Source organism: Cynocephalus volans, chromosome 13, assembly GCF_027409185.1.
Source record: "Cynocephalus volans isolate mCynVol1 chromosome 13, mCynVol1.pri, whole genome shotgun sequence".
Taxonomy (NCBI): domain Eukaryota; kingdom Metazoa; phylum Chordata; class Mammalia; order Dermoptera; family Cynocephalidae; genus Cynocephalus; species Cynocephalus volans.
The window spans coordinates 18,296,022-18,319,300 of record NC_084472.1 but is presented as its reverse complement, the minus strand read 5'-3'; the positions used below and the strand labels follow the sequence as shown (position 1 = coordinate 18,319,300).

General features: G+C 33.8%; 1 protein-coding gene across 1 annotated transcript in view; it reads right to left on the bottom strand.

The window, feature by feature from the left end:
* The window catches only part of MIB1 (MIB E3 ubiquitin protein ligase 1), a 109,030-nt gene that overhangs the window by 451 nt on the left and 85,300 nt on the right, over positions 1–23,279 (bottom strand). Inside the window, exons 13-20 of the mRNA XM_063077059.1 lie at positions 20,522–20,654; positions 16,942–17,028; positions 14,848–15,009; positions 13,592–13,773; positions 11,659–11,851; positions 7,621–7,699; positions 4,290–4,403; positions 2,876–2,976 (exon numbers count right to left, since the gene is read on the bottom strand). Coding sequence (XP_062933129.1) covers positions 2,876–2,976; positions 4,290–4,403; positions 7,621–7,699; positions 11,659–11,851; positions 13,592–13,773; positions 14,848–15,009; positions 16,942–17,028; positions 20,522–20,654 — 1,051 coding nt within the window. The remainder of the gene's footprint in view (positions 1–2,875; positions 2,977–4,289; positions 4,404–7,620; positions 7,700–11,658; positions 11,852–13,591; positions 13,774–14,847; positions 15,010–16,941; positions 17,029–20,521; positions 20,655–23,279) is intronic.

Sequence of the window (23,279 nt, the reverse complement as noted above, 5' to 3'; positions counted from 1 at the left end):
ATAAAATAGAAATACTGGTTGTACTGTTTGGATAGTATACAAGGCACTCCATAAAATAAACATTGTATAAAAGATGCAAACACCAAAACAAAGTAGGAAATAGATAAAAACAGCCCATTCAGTCTGATTTGGATTCCCCAACTCTAGATACTCAGTTGTTCTTGTATGAAAAGAACACTACATATCAGGCAAATTGTGGGGCAAGGAGCAGCGCAGAGATGTATCTAAGAACACTTGCTAGGCACTAGGCTATATATGATATAATATCAGTCCTTTTATCACTCCCACTTTAAAAATGAGGAAACTGAGGCTCAGTGGGGTTTAAAACCTGAGGCAAGTCACAATGTGAACTCAGGTCACATGGCCTCAAAGCTCTTGCTCTTAAACATTGTGCTGTACTGCTTCACTATTAATGTAGATCCCCTGAGCTAAAAACAGCCTTAGTGACACATTAATTCATAAATGTGTATTTCATAAACTCAGAAGAATTCAGAAGTACGTTATACTTTCTGCGAAAACACTCTAGGAAATCATATTTATTCACAAAACACATTTTATATTTTATATTTATAAAAGCATAATTTACCTTAATATATCACAATACTTCATTCTGAATTATATATTTCCAAAATAACATAGAAATGAAATAATTAAATAGGAACAGCTGGATTTATAAACTAGGCCTAAAGCCTATATGAATGACAATGTAGCTACTAACTCCTACAATACCAGAGATCACTGTAAAAAAAAAAGAACTGTAGTCTAAAATGTTAACCCTACCCAAAACAAACTGTCACATTTTTCTAAAAGTTTATCTACCTTTAAAGAAGCAAAGGTGTAGAAAATCACATCTTTTTGGATTTTAAAAAGCGAAACCAGCTTTTAGTATCATTAAAACAGTATTGTTTCCATTAAATTTTCAAGAGGTCTAATAATTAATTAATAACTTTTCTTTTTCCAAAAGTAAACACATCTGCACAGCCTATGTTACTACGTTTTATTTTTTTAAATATATCTTTAATAGCAAGTGAAATTAGTTTTTGTCTGTTAAACAGATATTAGGGTAATAGAAATACTGGAGATTCAAATGAAGGAGTTATTCAGATGTCTCCTCTGGTTTTCTTGATAACCTTAAAGGGAATCCCTGCAAGAAATCCCATCATCCTCTGAGAATGAGTTTTGTTAAACTGTTTAAATACTTTAGTGATGAAATATGGTGATTATTCTTCCTTATTTAGGAAAGAATAAATTTGTTGTGAATGCTAAACTTTGAATATAGGTGGAATTGAATTTTTCTTTTGGGATCCATAATAGGGCTAATAGGTGTCATAATTCATTACAAGAACAATTTTAATTCACACTTAGGAGATAAAATGCTTTTCACAGAAGATACATTCAAAAATCAGCTTTATCTTTTTACAAGTGTCTTATGGGAAAGGAGCTGAGAGATGCTAGGAGCTTCAAAATTTTATTAACATTTTTTTTTTATATTAGAATAAGCCAAATATGTTCCCATCTACATTGAGAACCTTAAATCCATATGTATCTTTAGATATGTACTATATAACAAGTACTGCTAGATGTTAGATTTTCACAAGAAAACTGGCCCCATTATATAGTTTTCATCTTTTCAGGTGGATGGTCAAATGCCTACTAAATATATACAATTCTGAGTTATTTATCACAAGAGTCAGTAGTTATCCTGGGTCACTATCTATTGACTATGTTACTTTCTTATAAATTCATATAGAAAACACATGAGTGATAACTGTAACAACTACATGACAATAGTAATGCAATTGCCAGACTAAAGGCATGACACTCTTGCTGCTCAAGCCTTTGAATCAGATTTAGTTGCTAGGTCAAATGGTAATGTATGGCTAAAAATATACTTGCTTTCTTACTTACCACAAATCTACAAGTTTTAACTAATTTTTTATTTTATCTTGTTGTTGCTTTTATTAAATACTGAGTAGATATAAAGGAGTACTTTTGTTGATATGTATAAGATGTAAAGAACAACAGAATCGACACCCAGTTTAAAGTATGGAATGCTACTCTTACTTTTGAAGCCCCTCCATAAATCATCTTCAGTCCCTTCCATTCACTCATCACTCATAACCACTATTCTGAATTTTGCATTTATTTTTCCCTTGCTTTTCTTTATGGTAGGTATATATATGGTATGCATATATATGGTATGCACACATTATTCCTTTCTATTAAAGTATCACATATACAGAAATGTGCATAAGTCATAAGAGTACAGTTTAATAAAAGTTCATGAACAAATCAAACTCACGTAACTGGTAATCAGATCAAAAAACTGAGCATGAATACTCTAGAAACTTCCCTTTCAGCTCCTTTCCAGCTATCCCCAACCAAGAAAACCACTATCCTTCACTTTTAATAGCATTTGTATGGTTTTTCCGAGTTTTTATCCCCAAATAATATCTTATTTAGTTTTATTAGATAATGACAAGCTCTTTTCCAAAGCGTTTTTACTAATTTATATTCCCACCAGCAGTGTATGAATTATGGCTGCTACATATTCTGCCTAACGCTTGATACTGACAGTCTTTAACATTTTCCTCAATCTAGTAGGTGTGAAAAGGCACCTCGCTGTGGTTTTAATTTTCATTTACTGATCACTAATGTGGTTGAGCATTTTTTGTTAACTGCTCATTGTGTTTCCGATTTTGAAAAGTACCTAATTAAATCTTCTAATCAGATATTACTCATTGCAAATATTCAAATGCTACAAGTGATGCACCAATATAAACCATGCTTACTATAGAAAACACTAGTCGTTTTACAGAAGAATATCAGGCACCATTCTTAGAATCATTATTTAACATGAGGAAATCACTATTACCTGCTCCTTAATGTCCTGTAACTGTTGCTGCAACTTTTGCACATCTGCATTGACATTGGTATTATCTTTGTCCTTTTGTAACACTGGAATATTCCCACTAGCTATAATATAGATTAAAAAAATTTTAGTTATTACTGTTCTGACATAATGACTTTTTATTTCTAAAATCATTACTCTTTTGTTTACTAAAAACACAAGACCATTATTTGAATCCTCTTTAAAATTTTTCACACTTGGACAACAAATAGAAATAGCAACATACATGTTACATTCTTTCATTTATAACCTTCAAAAAGAACTAAAGTTTGCAAATTAATTTCTAATTTTATTTAACTCAGCCAAACAACAATCCACACGCAGACTTTTGGGTTTTCCAAGGCTCCACTTGCTTCCTTTGGCAAGTTCACAAATACATTTTATGCTAGTTTTCTCTATTCCTGTACCATACGAACTCAAGAAGGTAGCCAGCACAAGGTTTTGGCAAGTTCTGGCAGCAATAATGATCTTAAAGTAAATAAAGATCCTTAATATGAGGACCTATAAAAACTAGCCTCCTTCCTTTATGCCCAAATTTCCTTGTTTTTACTGATCTGAGATGAGGAACTCAAGAAAGGCTATAATCAGTAGTCTGCAAAAACGGAGGGAAATCTTTGATTTCACTTTTCCTATTCTCTAGGTTCTTGGTCTTTTATTGCAGTTAATCTGTTGCTGGGATTTTTATTCTGCTCCATTTGTAATAAAGACAAAAGCCTAGGGCAGAAGTGCCTACACTAATGTTCTTCCTCATCTGTTCACAAAACATGTTCACAGAACAAAGAAATCAAAGAAACCATCCAGCTACTACCTAGTGCAAAGATGAAAAACTATTTTTAAACAGCTGTACTATTGCAAAGGTTAATGGTAAATCATTTTTCATCTTTCCACTTGTTCACTGGGTTATGCTTCAGTTTACCTACAGTTACTCTGTCTCAAATAATTACTATTCCATAAAATACTTAAACAAACTAGGTAAACCTGCTACATATAGGTATCAGGTTAATACTTTTGTAAACTGAAAAAAATAATTTGTAATACAACAACCTCCCCATGCCCCCTACAAGATACACTAAACTTTATCTTAAAAATAGAGAGCAAGTTTTCTTAAAGCAAGAATACAATATTCTTTATGCCATACATGGAAGTTTTTTTAAAAAGACTAATGTTTAATGTTCTATAACCATACCACAAACTAGAAAAATAGAAGAATTTCAGGTTTCTTGTAACAAAAGCATCAGAAAAACCATCCGTTACTCTGTCAATCCAAGTCACATGTCTTATTTTTACAAGGCAACATTACATTATAAATGAGAAGAGATGTTCACGCAAGTCCCAACAAGAAAGTAAAATAAGAAAATGCTTAAGAAAATTCACTCACAGATATCGTCCGAGGCATCTTCTGAGCTTTTCCCTCCACAGCACATAATGAAAGGCACTCTTCGTTCAACTACTGCCCGACATTGCACGCACTTTTTCATCAAGCTAGCACAGTCTGGCAAACAGTAACAGAATTCTTACAAGAGAGAACATGCCTAAGAGTGCAGCCTTTCTCTGCTAATTCTTATGACTTAAACTTCATACTTAGATAAACATTAAATGAGTTATATCAATATACAATTCTATCTCCTTAAAATGTTATCAACCTAAGAATGAGTATTCTCTATTGGTAGCCTCTAGAACAGAGAGCCCATCATTATGAAAACAATGACATTTTTTAATAAGTTGAATTAATTGTGAAATTTAAAAAAATAGGTAACAGTAAATATTTCAAGATCTTAAGTCTTAAGAATAAAGATGAGATACTCTTGACAAATTTCAACTAATACTAGAATCATAAGGTTGGTTACATGACAATTTACTAAAAATATTTTCCATTGTAAATAGTTTGTCTCTAAAATTCCTAAAATATGTTGAATAATTTTCTTCCTTCTTCTTCTGTCAAATTTATGCAATGTAACAAGGAAATTGCCTAGTGACTACTTTTTAAAAGTAGCAGTTCAGGAAAATAAACATTTTTCATAATAGACTATTTTTCTAATAGGTAATTTGAAAAGACTATAAGCTACATTTCAGTAAGATAGTTTCCCATTCCAAGAAAAAGTATCCAGGCACAACTGTATGTTGTGAATTATTAATACTACCTTACATCTAAACCTGTTAATCATAAAACAATACACAGCAATTGAACATGCTCTTTCTCACCGGCACGTATTATGAAAGTACACCCTACACCTTAGCCTATGTACCAAGTGTCCTTTACATTGTTCTTCACTTCAAAAACAGGAAAAATAATGAAAACCATGGCAGGATAAACAGAAATAACTTATGACAAAACACTAAACCACTGCTATGGACAGGGTAGGTTGTCCTAATAGCTACCTACGCTGTTGGAAAAATCATTACCAAGGTCGACTTTATGCCGAAGCCTAAATATAAATGGGTCTGATGCTTAGCTATGTAAGATGCACTAGGCAGGAGCTAATGCTAGTAGAAATCCAGTTTGGGATTTGTCCTTAAGGGCAGATTTTTTATTTTTTAATTTAAAAGATTAATTTAATTGCCTCAATACATAACATATAACCATAATTATCTGAAATTCTTATAATTTTTTTGTTTTTTATTTTGTGTGTGTGTGTGGTGGGCTGGTATGGGGATCTGAACCCATGAACTTGGGGTTATATGGCTGCACTCTAGACAACTGAGCTGACCAGCCATCCCCAAAATTATTATAACTGTTAAGTTAGGTTGTTATATTGTTTCTTCAAAATCTTTCCTCAGCTCCTCCAAAAGGGACATAATCCTCCCTTCTTTGACCTGCCAGGGCACTCTATACCCTTCAGGGCTCCAACACTCTGCATAACATTACTGTGATGTGGGTACTGGACTAACTACTGTACACTCAGGAAAGGGATATTTTCCCCACCTAACTTTCATCTTCTCTAGCAAATAAATGTTTAAGAACATGTCTATAAAATGAAAACCATCTACTTCTTAGGATTGTACTGAAGATAAATGAGGAAACACTCAAAAAGAGCTTTAAATGCCTGGTATGGAGATAAGAGATCAATAAAAGTTAGCCATTGCTCTTGTCACATTTTAAAGCAAAGACCATGTACAAACTTCGGGAACTCCTAGGGAAAATATTACATTAAAGCTCTAGAATCTTTTAGAACGTGGTGCTAATGACACCAAGATCCAGGGTTTGATCACTGTGCCAGCCAATCACCAAAAAAAGTGGGGAGGGCCTCTAGAATCTGTGTTATCAACTAACAGTTACAATCATCTTTCAAGTCTCATGTAGGTATCAGTTTAGTCAATGATAGCGGTCAGCAAACTATGGCCAAATCTGACCTGTCAGCTGTTTTTGTAAATAAAATTTTACTGGAACACAGGTATGCCCATTCATTTCATATTTCCGTGGCTGGGCCGAGCCCGTGGCGCACTCGGTAGAGTGCTGCGCTGGGAGCGCGGCAACGCTCCCGCCGCGGGTTCGGATCCTACATAGGAATGACCGGTGCACTCACTGGCTGAGTGCCGGTCACGGGGAAAAAAAAAAAAAAGGCATATTTCCGTGGCTGTTTTTGCACTACAATGGCAAAGCTGAGTAGATGGAGAGAGTTGAGTGGTTACTACAGAAACTACATGGCCTACAAAGCCAAAAAAATTTACTATTTGACCCTTTACAAAAAAAGTCTGCCAACCTCTGGTCTATGAAAAAACTTAAGTAACAGCCCTTTTTACTTTTAAACAGAGAATTCTCTTCCTATATGCCCTTTTGACAGTTGATAATAGCCATTCAACGAGTCCTTAGTAAAAAGAAAGTTACTTGAGGCAGAATGTTACAGTAGAAAACCTTGACCCTTTCTTTAGTTGACTAGCTGTCTATCAGAATGAAAACACCAAGGCTTAAAGCAAATCTATGCAAATCTATGCCAATGAGATTAAACTATCATATAATCTGTATATTATTCTAGTCAGATAGTATATTAAAAATCAACACCTGCTGACTGAACTATTTTATAACAGGAAACACCATGCTCTACATTGGACCCAATTAAATAAGATAAAAGTTGTTAAACTTGTTTAAAATCCTTCATTTACAAAATGAAAAAAAGCAAAGGGAAGAGCAGAATATTAAACAGTGTGAACTTGAAAAGAACAAGGGGTATATAAAAAGCAAAGGCCTTCAAGAGAATATGTTTAGGAGAATTTTAAAACATCTCTTCAACTTTAATATTGTCCTCACAAAGAAAAATTTTCTATAAACTCTCCTGACATAAGGTTAATGGAAGGCCAGAAATTATAGCCCCAAAAGGTTGCTGTGGGTTCTTCACTAGTGGGGAAAATATGCAGGAGAGGCAATACTAAGGTGAAGACAAATGAAGATGTGCGAATTTTAAATGCAAAAAAAGACTAGACTAAATGTTTCAATATCCATTTTTGTAAACAAATTTCTATCATGTGTGAAAAGAGATCATTTATACTAATATAACTGAAATCAAAAGCCAAGCTGATAGAACATGGCATATTCAGTCTTCTTGAATGCTCAGAAGCATGAAGGGAAACAGCATTCAAGAACAGAGAAAGAAACTAGAGGCCCCCCCAACTTTTTTGTTTGTTATCCAAAAAACAAAACCTTGAAGATATAATTTTTGTTTCATTTTCTATTTTTATAATAATACTGAGGAAGTTTTATATAGGCTACTTACTCTCACAAGCACACATGTGTCCACAAGGCTGAAAAAGAACAGCTGCTTTCTTGTCAGAGCATACCACACATTCTTCAATCTACAGAAAAGAGGGTATATAGCACAACGTGAAGATTTACAGGTAAATCTAGTACTCTAAGAGTTCCACATATATCCAAGTGTATTTCCTCTATAAGGGAATACTCTAGGCACAGAGAAACTTAGCACATCTGCCCTGTCTACTACTCTTCTGGTTGCTCATTTTCACATCTTTATCAGCACCGCACTCTCCCGAGTGAGCCATGGGCCGGCCCTTCATTTTCACATCTTTAGATGCCCTAGCTTAAACAGGCACTGTTTCCACATTAGTCTCCCTACCTGTCCCAAAGGATCGTATAGAACAACTCTATTTCCTCTGAGGTCAGGGAGACCAGGCTAGACTTCAATTTTGTTTTTTTCAAAAACTACTTTTGAGAGGAAATGAAAAAGACAATGAACAAATAAAGAAATAAAATAAATAAATGACAGATATCTAATATTAATAAAAATCTTGCCACTTTGGCCAAATTGCTAAAGTCTAAGAGGGATTATTCTGTTTCCTTACATTTAAGGAATTCTACCTAACAGCACCCTTTTCCAGTACTTGGTCAATTTCCATGTCAGCTGGAGCCCAAAGCCTTGGGCTATTCTTTCTCCCTTCTCTCTAAAGCCACAGTCTTCCACAACCATTCATAACTCCCTCAATTTTACCTCCTCTTCATCTCCACTGAATCTGAGTTTTCAGTGTGTAATTATTAACAACCTTGGCTCTGGCTTCCCTTATCCCCACCCCACTACCCTTGGCTTCACATCACCTTTACCTTATTCTCATCTCTTGTGTCATTTAATATTACTGTACAACAATGGTACAGTACCCTTACCCATAACATCACCTAAACAACCAAATATTGCATGCTCTATCCCTCTCTCTATGGACTTTCCCAATTTACACCTCAGAATGTACACAGAATTTACAAAGTTGTAGTAACAGTAAGAAGCAATAAAACATGGTTGGTTAGGACCTTGATATTCCTGGATTCAAATTCTACCTCCAGTACTAACAAATTACCTAACATTGTTGAGACGCAGCTTTTTTTTTTTTTTAAATCTGAACAATAAAGAGGAATCCTTCACGGGGTGATAAAGAGTAAATCAGATATTATGTGTAAAGTGTCTAGTTCAATGTGTAGTATAAAATCAGTGCCCAATACATGACAATTCTGATGTGCTGGTTTTTAAAATGATTTCCAATGTATTTGTCTGTGTATCTGAATTATTGTTAAAGAGTTTAAAATAATACAGCAAATTGATCTAACAACCATTTAACTTACCCATTTCTCTATTATTTAAAAAAAAAAAATCTTTGTAACCACCACTTTTTCCCCCTTCTGGATTATTGCCTCAGGTTATATTCTCCCAGGAGTGGAAATTACTGAATCAAAGCATGCTGTGGTAATGGTTTGTATATAAAGTCAGGATGGACTCCCAGCCTCCAGCAGTGTTTACAGAGAGCCACTTCCCACTTTCCTTGCTAGCATTTCTTGAAAACTTTTCTTCATTGAAGATGTTCATTATCCTTTAACCACTTGGGGTCACTATTTCTTTATAGTCAAAGGCTCTGCAACCAATCTGGCAAATCCATTGGGGGGTATGTTAGTTTTTGTACCTTTCTATAGGTTTGAAAATTTCATAATAAAGAAAAAAAACTGCAAGCCTATTAATTCTTGGAATGACTTAGGAGGTCTGAAAAGGAATGACAGCATATTCTTTCCTCTCTACCTCCCTGTTCCATCAACCCTCACCTTGTAAACACTGTTCTTAATTTTTGTCTATGCATCATAACACAGTGGAAAGAATAGGGGCTTTAGAACCAAGACATCTGCGTTCAAGAACAAGCTGTTAGTGAATTTCTCTGAGCTTCAGTTTTTCCAATTTTAAATACTATAGTTGGACTAAATGACCACTCAGCTCTATTTCATATCTGAAACTCTGCTTTTGACAACCTGGGGCTCTAAACTCCCTATCCACTTTACATCTCTCTCTCTCTTTTTTTTTTTTTTAGTGGCTGGCAGGTACAGGGATCTGAACCTGTGTACATCAATCCTAAAGCACCTACAACACCCTTATATGGCAGAGTAGCCTTTAATCCTACATCACAGTTTGCCAATAAATTACAAATTTTTAGCAGGTAATTATCATACGCATCTTTGTCTTGACTACAAAACAGGTGCTCAATAAAGGTTTGTTGAAATAGTGCTTAATCTAACAAAAAGTTTCAAGTACAACAGCAGAATACACAGACCAATCTAAAAACAAGAGAATGGCTTAAATTTTTGTTTTTCTTTGTATTCTTTCCCACACTGTTACTTTGTAAGCAGGTACCTAAAGCAAATTATAAATACCAAGCAGAATGATCCACATTAATTTTTTAAGCAAGGTTAACACTGACTTAATACATATAAAATGCCAACATGGTGCCTGGCATACAATAAGTGCTGTTAGTTCACTCTTCTTGCCTTAATAAATGGATTAAGCTGCGACGTACATACTAGGCCTCCAGTATCTCTTATCAAAAATAACTAATTTGTGCTTTTTCCCATACCAAAAACTTTACCAAAAGATCATAAAAACTATCTAGGCTTAGAAGGTTGAAAATGTGAGAAGCACTGGCAAGGTAACATCCTTTTTTTTTTTTTTTTAAAGATGACTGGTAAGGGCATCTTAACTCTTGACTTGGTGCTGTCAGCACCACGCTCACCCAGTGAGCCAACCGGCCATCCCTATATGGGATCCGAACGCATGGCCTTGGTGTTATCAGCACCACATTCTCCCTAGTGAGCCACGGGCCGGCCCCAAGGTAACACCCTTTAAGTCACCACCAGCTAATTCATTATGACAATTAGTACCAGCTCCTTTGTAATTAATGATGGTTAATAAATAGCTTAGAAAATACTAAGAGAAATGAAGAGAATAAAAAGAGGGGAATGGTAAAAAAGAGTATAAACTTCATAAATGAAACCAAACAAAAACCAACCTTTTTTTTGTTTGTTTATACTACTCACCCTGAAAGAAACATTTGTAAGAGACTTAAATCTCCCTTTATACTCTTTCTCTCGCTCTCATGTTTGGAAAAACTCAAAAGGAAAATCAAATATTTCAGTAAACCACAATGAGTAAAATGGTACGGTTATCATAAAAGTTACATGGAAAAAGAATGAAACCAGAATCCCAGAAAAAAACAATACTTCTCAAACAGAAAAAGAAGTCAGAACAGGTAAAAAGTTCGGAGTGGATAAAGAATTTGGCCATCACTAAGTACAGGCGCACAGGACTTTATTTGCCTCCTGAACATAATACAAATTGCATGGCATCATCTGTGAAGTTTTCTTACCGAAAATGTTAAGCTGACTCTAACCACGCCATTAGATCTAACACAGAAGACAGAGAGAAACACAGAGAAAACAGGCTGGAGAAACAAGTTAATCAATACCATGATAAAAGAATTAAACGGATCCAGAATGTGTGACATTCTACCAAAAAAATAAACTAGTCTTTTACAAAAAGATAAATACAAAATAGTCCATGAACTCAAAAAAGAGGTGCAATACACAAGTAAATACAATACAAAATGCAATTAAATATATCTTTAGATTATATGAGGCTTTAAAAGCAAAATAACAGAAAACTTTTAACTATTAAACGTTAGGAATACTTTATAAAGAAGGAAATGCATAGGGCTAAAAGAATTTCTGAGAGTAAAAACAGTATATAGGTTAAATTCAGATAACAATAAATTTGGCAAAATAAGTGCATTAATAAGACAAGACTGTATACCAGCAATAAATTCAGAAATTCTGAATTAATCTCTTGATAAATGTATAAACTATATATTCCTATATTTAAATCACTGCTTGAAAGAAAAAAAATTAAACACATGACATCATATAATCTTATTTATCATTAATTATAGTCTAAAAGAACTTCCTAAAATGATAAAATACTATATTAAAAATGTATTACCTTTGTCCTGGATTGAACTTGTTCTTTACATATGAGGCATTTCTTGACTCGTGGAGAACATAAAGAACAGGTAGCAATATGTCCACATGGGCCAAAAAGAGTATCTCTCTTCATATCTGAGCACACCATACACTCTTCTAGGGTTTCAGAATCATTACTAATCATAGAAGGGCTCCGAGAACCCACTTGACCACTAAAAAAATATTCCAAATCAAGCCTATCAAAATATTTCTACTACAAATTCATTAATTAAAATGTTTTTAAAAACATCTGGAGCATCATTAGTATACATAAAAACTATAGTCATGTTAAAAATGTAAGCTTTAACATCGGTATGTTAAACAATGTATACTATATTTTTCTATTTATATATATCTTTGCATCTTTATGTACTTCTAGTGCTGTTCAAACTTCAAATTGAACAAATCCAAAAGAAAAGGGTGAATCTTCTAACAAAGAAATCAAAACACTAGTAAAAGAAAATTTAACACAAACAAAATTTAACTCAGAACCTGTTCTTCCTATATAACAAAAATCCTAACTAGCGACCATGTTAGTTATCCTAACTAAGAACAGAATGAAGCATCATCACAGTACATAAGAGTTAGGGCACTTTGGAAAATATGACTTCAGCTGCTGTTCTGACATTTCTTTAAGTGTATCATTAAGAAGCATAAATTCTACTACAGAGAGAATGCATCTATAAATATACAGATACAAGGCACAGAAATACAAGACCAACTACAGCTACCACAATCTTCAGAAACTCATGAACACATGCACATGTGCACGCATGCACACACATACATATGTTCCATCTTAGACCCCACTGTTAAAAGTTATTACTGCAGTAATTATTGTGCCTTTTATCTACATATTTATAGTTGCATTCTGTCTTTCTGTAATAGGATTTTATGCTCCTTAAGAATACACTTAAAAGAAATGTGTATACCTCATTATATTAATTTCACTTATAACACAGTTCTATGCATGGATTCCAAAGAGATACCATTTTATCACTACACATAAATTATGAGAGGTAAGAGAACACAAAGGTCAAGGGACAGCTACCAAAATATTCAGTGACAAGAACCAGGTATAAAGGGCAATAACATTTCCACAGCACTGTTTGGATGAAAAAGTAATAAGTTGTGTACCTTTTTGTATGTCTACAATATCTCTTAATAACAAAATTAGTTATGTCATAAATAATAAATAAAATCAATGACATTTTACTTCATTAAAAAAGAAAAATATGAACTAATCATCTTTAGAGAAAACACCACCACAAACCAAAAAAAATAAAAAATAAAAAAAAATAAAATCAGTAGCTTTCCACCTTAATCAAGAAAAAGAAGAGAGAATTAAAAGTCAAAGTCAGAGAGACAGAAACAATAAAGATAAAGACAAAAAAAAAAAAAAAAAACCACCACCAGGAATTGGTTCATTCATTTGTTCATTCTGTCAATCATTCACTGACAGTTATTGAGTGCTTGTCAGGTGCTGTGCAAGGTGCTAGATTTATTACAAAGTTTGTGTGAGATATACCCTGATCATGAAGTGTAAACTGCCTCTCAAGAATATTCTATTAAATTTTAAATAAATATAACATTAATCACAGCAATTTTATTACCAGTCTGACTTTTTCTTATAGATAAATTCCTCTGACACATAGGAGTACTAGATCAGACTAGTTTAGAAAAGGTTCTTAGAACTTACTATATGCAAAAGCATTGCACTTAATAACGTGGGGAGCATGAAATAAGAGACATGCTGCCTGCAGGAAAACTTTTCAAGGAAAAAAGGGTCAACACAAAGATAAGGAACTGCAAAGACAAAGATATTTTCAAGTAGTCAAGTCCGCCAATATGAAACCACATGATACATTATGTATAGAACATTAAGTTTTATGATAATAATAAATAGTACAAACCTGACTTTTTCCTTATGACACTTAGCAAGTGCTTTGCAGAGACTTGGATCAGGACACAGATCAAGTGGTGACTGACCCTTCTTATTTCGAATGCTAAGGTCAGCCCCATTGGCTGCCAAGAAACAGGCAATAGATGCTGCACTCTTCTTCTCTGCCCCCTGGGTACCAAGTCCCATTATCAACTGAAATCAAGTGAAGAGAGTCATGATTTTCCCTTTAGGAATCTGCTATCAATCTTTACCATGAAACAGACTTAGAATTAAACAACTTTGAAAAAAAGAAGAAAATGGAAGGACTTATACTACTTGCCTTAACAGTTATTATAAAGCTACAGTAATCAAGACAGTGGGGCTGGCATAACATAGCTCTAAAAACATAGACCAACAGAACAAAATACAGGATCCAGAAAGAGATCTTCACATACAAGGTTAATTGATTTCACATAAAGATACACAGGACCATTTCCAGAACCATTTGTTGAGAAGACTGTCTTTTTAACAAATGATGCTGGAACAGCTGGATATCTACAAGCAAGAAAATGAACTTTGATCCATATATCATATTATATATAAAAATTAACTAAGAATGAATCACAGGCCTAAACGTAACTGCTAAAACTTTATAAACTTGTAGTACAAAACATAAGAGAAACTTTAGTGACCTTGGGTTTGGCAAAGATTTCTCAGACAGGACACAAAAAAACTGACAAATTAGACTTCATCAAAACTAAGACTTCTGCTCTTCCAAAAACACTGTTAAAAGAATGAAATGACAAGGCACAGACTGGGAGAATATATGTACATATCACATATCTGATAAAGAATTTATATTCAGATTACATGAAGAACTCTCAAAACCTAATAATAAACCTAATAATAAGCTTAATAATAAAAAAACACAAAGACCTCAACAAAATAATGAACAAAAGATTTGAGCAGACACTTCATCAAATACATGTGGTAACAAACAAGCAAATGAAAAGATACTTAATATCACTGGTCATTAGGGAAATGCAAGTTAAACAACAAGATACCACCACATACCTATTTGAATGGTTAAAGTTAAAAAGAAGAACCAAACAATTTTTGATAAGAATATAGTTAGTACTGACTAGTATTTAGTTCATAAACTAAATTTCTAAGTAGGTAGCTCTGATAAAATACTTTATCTGATACAGATTATATTAGCGGTAAACATAAGATCGTACACTAAAAGATACTTCTATGGGTACTGAATGAAAGATTATCTTTACTCACTGTGTTTTTGGATGGCTCCCAGGCAGCATCCACCTTCCCCACATCTTGCATATCTTGGAGCTGCCTTAGCTGAGACAAAGTGTGATGCCTCAGAGCTTCATGCAAAGGAGTATCTCCATCTTTATCCTGAATATCTAGTTTGGCACCTGCTCGGACCAAAAGCTAAAAGAGAAAGACATCTCATTTTGGAAAAGTATCCATACACATAAGAAGCTACAACATATCTAAAGTAACAGTGAGAGAGCCTGGACCTACTGAAGGGGTTACCACTAAGGCTACAAGACTTTTTTTGTGGGGGGTTCGAGGGGGTATAGTTGGCTGATACAGGTATCAAACCTTGAACCTTGGTGTTATCAGCATCATGTTTTAACCGACTGAACTAACTGGCCAGCCCCCTTGGGCTAATGATTTTTATGCCTTTGCTTTCTACTATTCTATACCTCTTGTGGCTCCTTACAAAGAGTGATGTATTCTGGTTATTCAAGTATATTAAATTAGAAAAAAAAAATAGAAATGAGAATCAATATGTGGCTTAATTCATCTACTCTAAGATGACAACAACTGGGGGAAATTTAGGACTTTTTCCTCCTTTTAATTTTAGACATGTGAGTTGAGATATTTTGAGCATTTCTACCAGGACCAAATCATAACAGTCAAAATTCTTCTACTATTTAAAGGAATAAGCAAAAGTTATTATTGATTCCATTTTCTTTCAATTTTCTCCAAATGTATGATCATGAGGAAAGTCAAAATATCGTGTATGATAAATGAAGACTTTTTAAGCAAGAGGAATTTCAAGTAACAATAAATATGAATAGTGTTTGCTAAACTAAAACCTCTTAGATAAAATGCATAATTGACATATATCAATAGATGATTTAACCATTAAGTATTTTTTTTTTTTCAGATAATGACTGGTAAGGGGATCATAGCCCTTGACTTGGTGTTGTCAGCACCATGCTCTCACAAGTGAGCGAACTGGCCATCCCTATACAGGGATCCGAACCCCTGGCCTTGGTGTTTTCAGCACCACATTCTCCCAAGTGAGCCACGGGTCGGCCCTCATTAAGTATAAGTTTATTTGAGACTTTGCTTATGGTGCTTTAACAATTTTCCTAATTCTTTCTACACATACTATCAAACAGCTTTAGATAAATACTACCTACAGAAACCAGTCTCAAGCATATCATCTTACCTGTCTTGGCAAATTATATTTTGTTTTCTTTTCTTTGTTCCAAAAAAGATTACACACAATGTCACTCTAGGACAATATTTCTCAAATTTGAGCATGCATGAGAATTACCTGGAGGGCTTGTTAAACCAAAAATTGCCAGTTCTCACCCCTAAAGATTCTGATTCACTTGATCTGAGGTAGTGCCCAAGAAGTAACTTTTCTGCCAACTTCCTGGGTGATGCTAATACTGCTGGTTCAACCTCCAAACTTTAAGAATCTCTACAAAAATATTCAAACCAATACTCTTTCAAATATTTTGTTTGAAATCACCAGATTAAAAAATAATACATTTCAGCTCTTTGGAATTTGCAACAGCAAATGTCCAGCCAAAAGTTTTAATTTGTAGTTTACTTTCAATTATACAAATTAAGAGGGAATGCACTTTTTAAAACTGATTTATATATTACTTTGAAATTTTTCATTTAATATTCCAGGAATTCATAAATCTGGCAACAAAATTATGAAGACTCTGAATATCAGAATTTTAAGATTTTCACCATTAGAAATTAAAATTCTAGGGCTGGCCCCGTGGCTCACTCGGGAGAGTGCAGTGCTGGTAGCGCTGAGGCCGCGGGGGTTCAGATCCTACATAGGGATGGCTGATGCGCTCACTGGCTGAGCGTGGTGCAGACCACACCGTGCCAAGGGTTGCGATCCCCTTACTGGTCAAAAAAAAAAAAAAAAAAAAATTAAAATTCTACCCAACTAATGAAAAACATTAGCCTAAAATCGTAAGTTTTACATCTAACTATGTCTTTTTGAGAAATCTAACACTGTATCATCTCAGTTTCAAGAGGTTCTAAAAATCTGTCCCGTTAAATATGTTTGCAAGCTGAAGTTTATGTTAATAAATACTTTACCCTAACAATTTGGGTGTGCTGTCGTTCAACAGCAAGGTGTAGGGCAGTCTGTTGGTTCACATTCTGGATATCCAGGTTTGCATTACCCTAAACAAGAAGGACAAATTTTAAATGGTTAAAATTGGACGACAGTGAAAAACACTAGAGCTGTAATTATTCATAAGGAAAAATAACATTGGACACTGTTGACCACTTTCTCCTCCTTCAGTTGCTGTGACATTATAGGACATAATTCTTGTTCAATAGGAAAAATGATGGGGCAGCAAACTTTCTGAAATAAAACAGCAAGTTTTAAAAATTATTTTTATTATGGTGATTCCAACAATTAAAGGATAAAATACACTACAGAGTTCAAATGCAGCTCTTTCAACCTACACTGTAGAGCAACAATGATCATTGACTCTGAACTGTAAATATTTCCTAAAAAGTATATTAGTGTCCACATTGAATTTAGATTTATTTTAATGACTAAACAAGTTCACTTCCTCTTGCTGCATAATTAAGCTCTTCCTCATTCAGTGAAAAGAAATTTTGCTTGAGGTGAGAAAGCAATGCTTAATTAGCACACAAAACTATTCACTAAAGGGAAAGCAAAAAGTCCAACCTAGGGTCCTAAGGTAGCCAAAGGACTATATGAAGACAGCTGATGCCTAAGGAAAGGGGAAAGGAGGAGCAAAACAACTGAACTTGGAGCCAGGGGACCAAGATTCCAGCTCTATCATTGATAAGCTTCCTGAACTTAAGCAAGCATTATGCCATTTCATGCCCATTTCCTCCCCTCCAAAATGGTGACAATGCAACCTATTTCATAGGGCTAATGTGAGGATTAAGAAAAATAACATGTAAAACTGCTTAGCACAATATCTGGCATAATAAAAAAATTTTTTAATTAAGAAAAAGCTAAAGACTCAAAAGATTAACTTTTATCATTTTGTTTAGGTCTCAGAATCATTCATGCCTTCTGATTACAATTCTCACACCCACCATGCCACTGCTTGGGGTATCAGGTAGAGCTGAAATTCCAGTAATGCTATGCCATATTCTGGAAAATGAGAGTTTTGGTTTGCTCTTATTATTTATGTTTCTTTGAGTGTGCTCATGAGGTACCTCATTCATTCAGCTTATTTCATTATCATGTCTGTTGTCATAAATGTGAACAGTGGGAGATTTTAAGTTTCCTGAGCTTCTCCATAATTTAGATTTTGCTAAGTAGTACTCATTATATGTGTGTACCACAATTTGTTTATCCAGGCACTAGTTGATGAACACTTTGCTTGCTTCCAGTGTGGGGCTATTATAAACAAAGCTGCACAAACATTTAGTACAAGTATCTGCGTGGAAATGTATCTTCAATTCTCTTGGGTACATACCTAGAAGTGGGACTGCTGGGTCATAGAGTGAACACATGCCTAACTTTGTAAGAAATCATCAAATTGTTTTTCAAAGTGGCTGCTTTAAAAAACAAAAGCAATTTATGTGAATTCTAATTGCTCCACATCCTAACCAACACTTGGTTTTGCTGGGTTTTTTTAATTTTAGCCATTTTAGTGGATGATCAGTAGTATCTTGCGGTGGTGGTAATTTGTTTCCCTAATGAATGACCAATAAATAATACATTCATTTGCTTATTTGGTAACTGTTTGTCTCCTCTGGTAAAGTGGATGTTTAAATCTTTTGCCCATTTTTATAAGGTTTTTTGTCCTTTTATTATTATGTTGTAAAAGTTCTTTATATATCCCAATACCAGTCCTTTATATGCTCTGTAAATAGTTTTTCCTAGTGTTGCTTTCCTATTCATTTTCTTTTCTTTTCTTTTCTTTTTGTTGGGTGGCCGTTATGGGGATCCTCCTACTTCATTTTCTTAACAGTGTCTTCTGATGAGCAGAATTTTAATTTTTGATGAAGCTTAATTTTTTTCTTTTATAATTATGGCTTTCTGTCTCTTAAAAACCTTTATGTATTGTCAAGTCAGAAGATACAAGGGTACTTCAAAAAGTTCATGGAAAAATAGAACTGAAAGATAATATGAACCTTCCCACCAACTTTTTGAAGTGCCCTTGTATACTTCTATATTTTCCTCCAAAGCTTTATGGTTTAAACGTTTATATTCTGGCCTATGACCCATTTAATTTTTGTATCAGGTATGAGGTAAAGGTCAGGGTTCTTTGCTTTTTGAAATTTTCTTTTGGTATATGCATATCTACTTGTTCTACCACCATTTCTGAAAAACTATCTTTTTCCCCATTAAATTACTTTGGCATCTCTATCAAAAATTAATTGATCATACACGTGTGGGTCTACTTCTGCATTCTTTATTCTTTTGATCTATATGTTGATCTGTGTAGAAAGTATTAAGGAACTTACAGGGAAGCTAGTAGAACTAATAAATAAGTTTAAGCAAGTTCACAAGATACACGGACAATATAAAAAAAATTGTATTTATATATGCTAGCAACATACAATAGAAATTGGAATGTAAAAATATAATTTACAATAGCATCCAAAAAAAGATACTTAAAAATAAATCTAATATGTGCAAGAGCAATCAAACTCCCAACAGACTTTTTAATAGAAACTAATAAGCTGATTCGAGAATTTACGTAGAAATGCAAAAGATGTAGAACACTAAAGTAATTCTGAGAAAGAAGAACAAAGTTGGAGAATTACTCTACCTGATTGTTACTATAAGCAACAATTACCAAGGCTGTGTGGTATTGGTATAAGGCTGGTCATTTAGATTTTAAGTAAACAAGAATTATCATAATTAACAAAGAGAGCGGTAATTTCAATAGTAAAGGTTTAAATGGTGGAGGCGGGAGTTTAACTTTTGAACTATTTCTTTAAATTTCTGTAGTCTTTGGAGTGCATGCAGACCTTATAATCTGGTACTTAATTACATAAAATGCAGTATTCACTAAATTTTTCTGTTTCATCTTCTTAAATAGACTGTAAGTTCCTTGAAGTCAGGAATCATAGATAATTTTTTGGTAACTTCACTGCAGCTATATGGCATTTTAAAATGTTGCAGAACATACTAAAACATCATAAAACTGCAATAAATATGTTCCTCCCAAAATCCAATCTCATAAAAATGTAGAGTCATCTCATTTCTGAGAAATGACTAAGGTGAACCTGTGCTGTTATCCAGCCATAAATTCCAGGGGTACAGCAGTAGTTATGAACCAAATACCCTGATCCTGGCTTCAGTCTGCAGTCTGACGGCAACTGGCTATACCAGCTTAAATATCAATCAATATGATGAATGCTTCCTGATGCTGTGGTTGACTGATACTTCCACAACAGTGGCAGCAATTCTGGGAAATCCCTGTTAGCCGATGCCCATTTCATCAGACCAAACCAGGGAAGACCGCAGAGGAAATACAGAGAACTGAGGGATCCACCCTCATACACACACACACACCCCAGTGCGTTTAAGAACCAATGTTAGGTAGAAGACAGAGTATGCATTATATCTGAATTTTCATCATCATGAAGTTTTACTAGGCATTTGATAAAGTAATAAATAAGTAAATGGCAGTGGTCCAAAATTGTTAAAAAATTATTGTACTGTTTTTCCTACCTGATGTACCAACAGTTCAGCCACTTCTACATGATTATTAAGGGCAGCCAGATGCAAGGCAGTATAACCATCATCTTTCTTCTCATCCACAATCCATGGTCTTGGTAATTTAGATAGTAAAACACGCATTGCACTGAAAGTCAAATTCACATTATTTTTATATTTACATAATTTGATATTTAATTTTTTAATTATTTTCTTTAAAGAAAATCATGCCCTTAGTGACAAATAGAGATTCAAGTTTTCTAACTTTCAAATACTTTGAGAGGTAAACAAACAATCACTATTTAAGAAACAGAATCAGAAAGGAAGTGTTACAAAGAGTAAACATTATAAGAGGAGGAAAAACTCAAATAGGAAAGAAATATATTCTGATGAGGACACAATTTTGACTGTGAAATCTCTTCGGTTCAATAACAATATCTATTAATGAAAGAGTTAATAAAGAACAGCCAGGTAACAACAACAACGAAATGGGAAAAATAGTGACAATTAAAACACTATGTACGTCATACACACATAGCTGGCAGATTATCATGAACTGCAGAGTTAAAATTTGATATATGTCATTAAGTAGTGCTAAATCCAGTTTAGATCAAAACACACAAAATGGCAATTATAATTTAATATTTAAAATTTAAGAATTGGTAACAAAATGTTTCCAAAGCAAAGACAAAGTTATCCTAAAGAGCATCAAAGATTTAAAGGTCCAAGTATAAAAAAACAGAACTCATTATCAAGAAATAAATGTTTCTCCCCATATTAGCTAGCCACTAAAAAAGAAAAAAAGAAAAAAAAAAGACATAAACATTTCTTCAAGAAGAAGCTAGCACACCCCCCAAAAAAGAAAAGTAAAATTAGAAGCAACCTTTCTTACAATACACCAGTAACTTTTTTTTTCCACCAGTGACTATTCTTAACAGAAAGATTTCATGTGAAAAACTCATAATTTGAAAAAAAAAAAAAAACTCCCTTAATATATTTATCCACTAATTTTTTTTTTAAAGACTGAGACCTAAGATAACCGCTCATGTAAAAAGTGCTGGACTTGCACATACAGAATTGATATATATGTATGTTAGAACACTGAACACTGATATATACAAGGGTACTTCAAAGAGTTTATGGAAAAATTGAATTAAAAGATAATATCAATCCTTCTATGAACTTTTTAAAGAACCCTCATATATTAAAATTCTTTAATTTACACTCAAAAGAAAAACTTTAAAAATTGTGCCAATGGGGTGTATAAAAGGGCAAGAAATAATAAAGATACATATTGGGATAGTTTTTCCTAAAGTGATATATATGAGATAAAAATTTGAAAAAGTGAAATGTTATTTATGTATGAAGAAACAGGGTGAAGATGTAGAATGAGAATGTGTAGAAATAAAACTGTAAGCCTTTAAAATAACAAGACGAAGGCCTGAAATGACTCAATTTCTTTCTTTAATGCCAGTGTCTATAAATCCCACACAGAAAGTTGAAGAAAGATGTCTAAGAATATGCCTTGGGGGATCCAAGAATCCAGCATTGTACTCAAATTTGGAAGTTTACAGCTTTCATCAGATTTTTAAACAGGTTTATGACCCAGAGTATACTGAGAACCACAGCTTAAAGACCCCCCCCTTCAGTGGTTGTTACTGAGTTACATTTATTGTCTGGGGATGACAGAGTCCTTTGGAAATCTGTGGAAAGCTATAGATTCTCCTCCAGAAAAATGCATGTCAAAATATTTAGCTAAACTTTGAGTGAGTTTAGGAACCCCCAAATCCCATTCATGGACTAAGACTAGGGTTTCCAGCTTTAGTTTGTTTTCAGTCATTATTAAGGATTCTAATCCTCTTCACTCAGTGGATTAAAGTAAAATCCTACGTATTATGTAGATTTTGACTCAGATTTTTTAGTGAAGAAGAGTATTGGGACCACATTATATTACTGAATGTTTGTATAATCATGATGTTAATACCACACATTATCTACTACCCTACACACCTGACCGCGCAAGAAACTGAATTCACAGGGGTTTTAAGTTCTTTTGGAAGGTACAGAAGATACAAGTAATAAATCATGTGAAGAAAAGTTTTATTAAAAACAAAATGTAATTATTAAAAATAATGACATAAAGCCTGGCTGGGTAGCTCAGTTGGATAGAGTGTAGTGCTGATAACACCAAGGTCCAAGGTTTGATCCCTGTACTGGCCAGCTGCCAAAAATAAATAAATACCTAATAATAATAATAATGTTAACACTTGTTACTGATTTAAACAAAAACTGTGATATAACTGCTGAGAAGAATGGTAGTGATAGAAGGTGTTAATAGTTTTAAATCTTCACTTTCCATAACATAAAATCACTGGTTAATGTTTACCACTGATAAATTAAGAAATTCTGAGACAAACTACAAGTTATTGGTGGAGGGGACAAAAGGGTAAAGAGGATGAAGAAAACAGTTACCTTTCATGATAAGCTTTATAGTAGTATATGACTTAACTATATATATTAGTTTGACTAAAAACATTTTTTAAAATCAAAATGTTAATATTTGGGCTTACTACATTAAAAGTATTTTAAATTTGTGCCCTTATTCCTTTTAGCAAAAATATACAACTGTTACAGTAAGTTTTAAATTATAAAGTGTGGTTCATGCTAACTTCAAGTTTTTTTTTTTCCCCAAAGTCACATTGCTGAAAAGATATTCCTGAGGAGCTGGTTTGTAGAATCATGTTTCCCACTGTCCTCCACTCTGGTTTCAGAG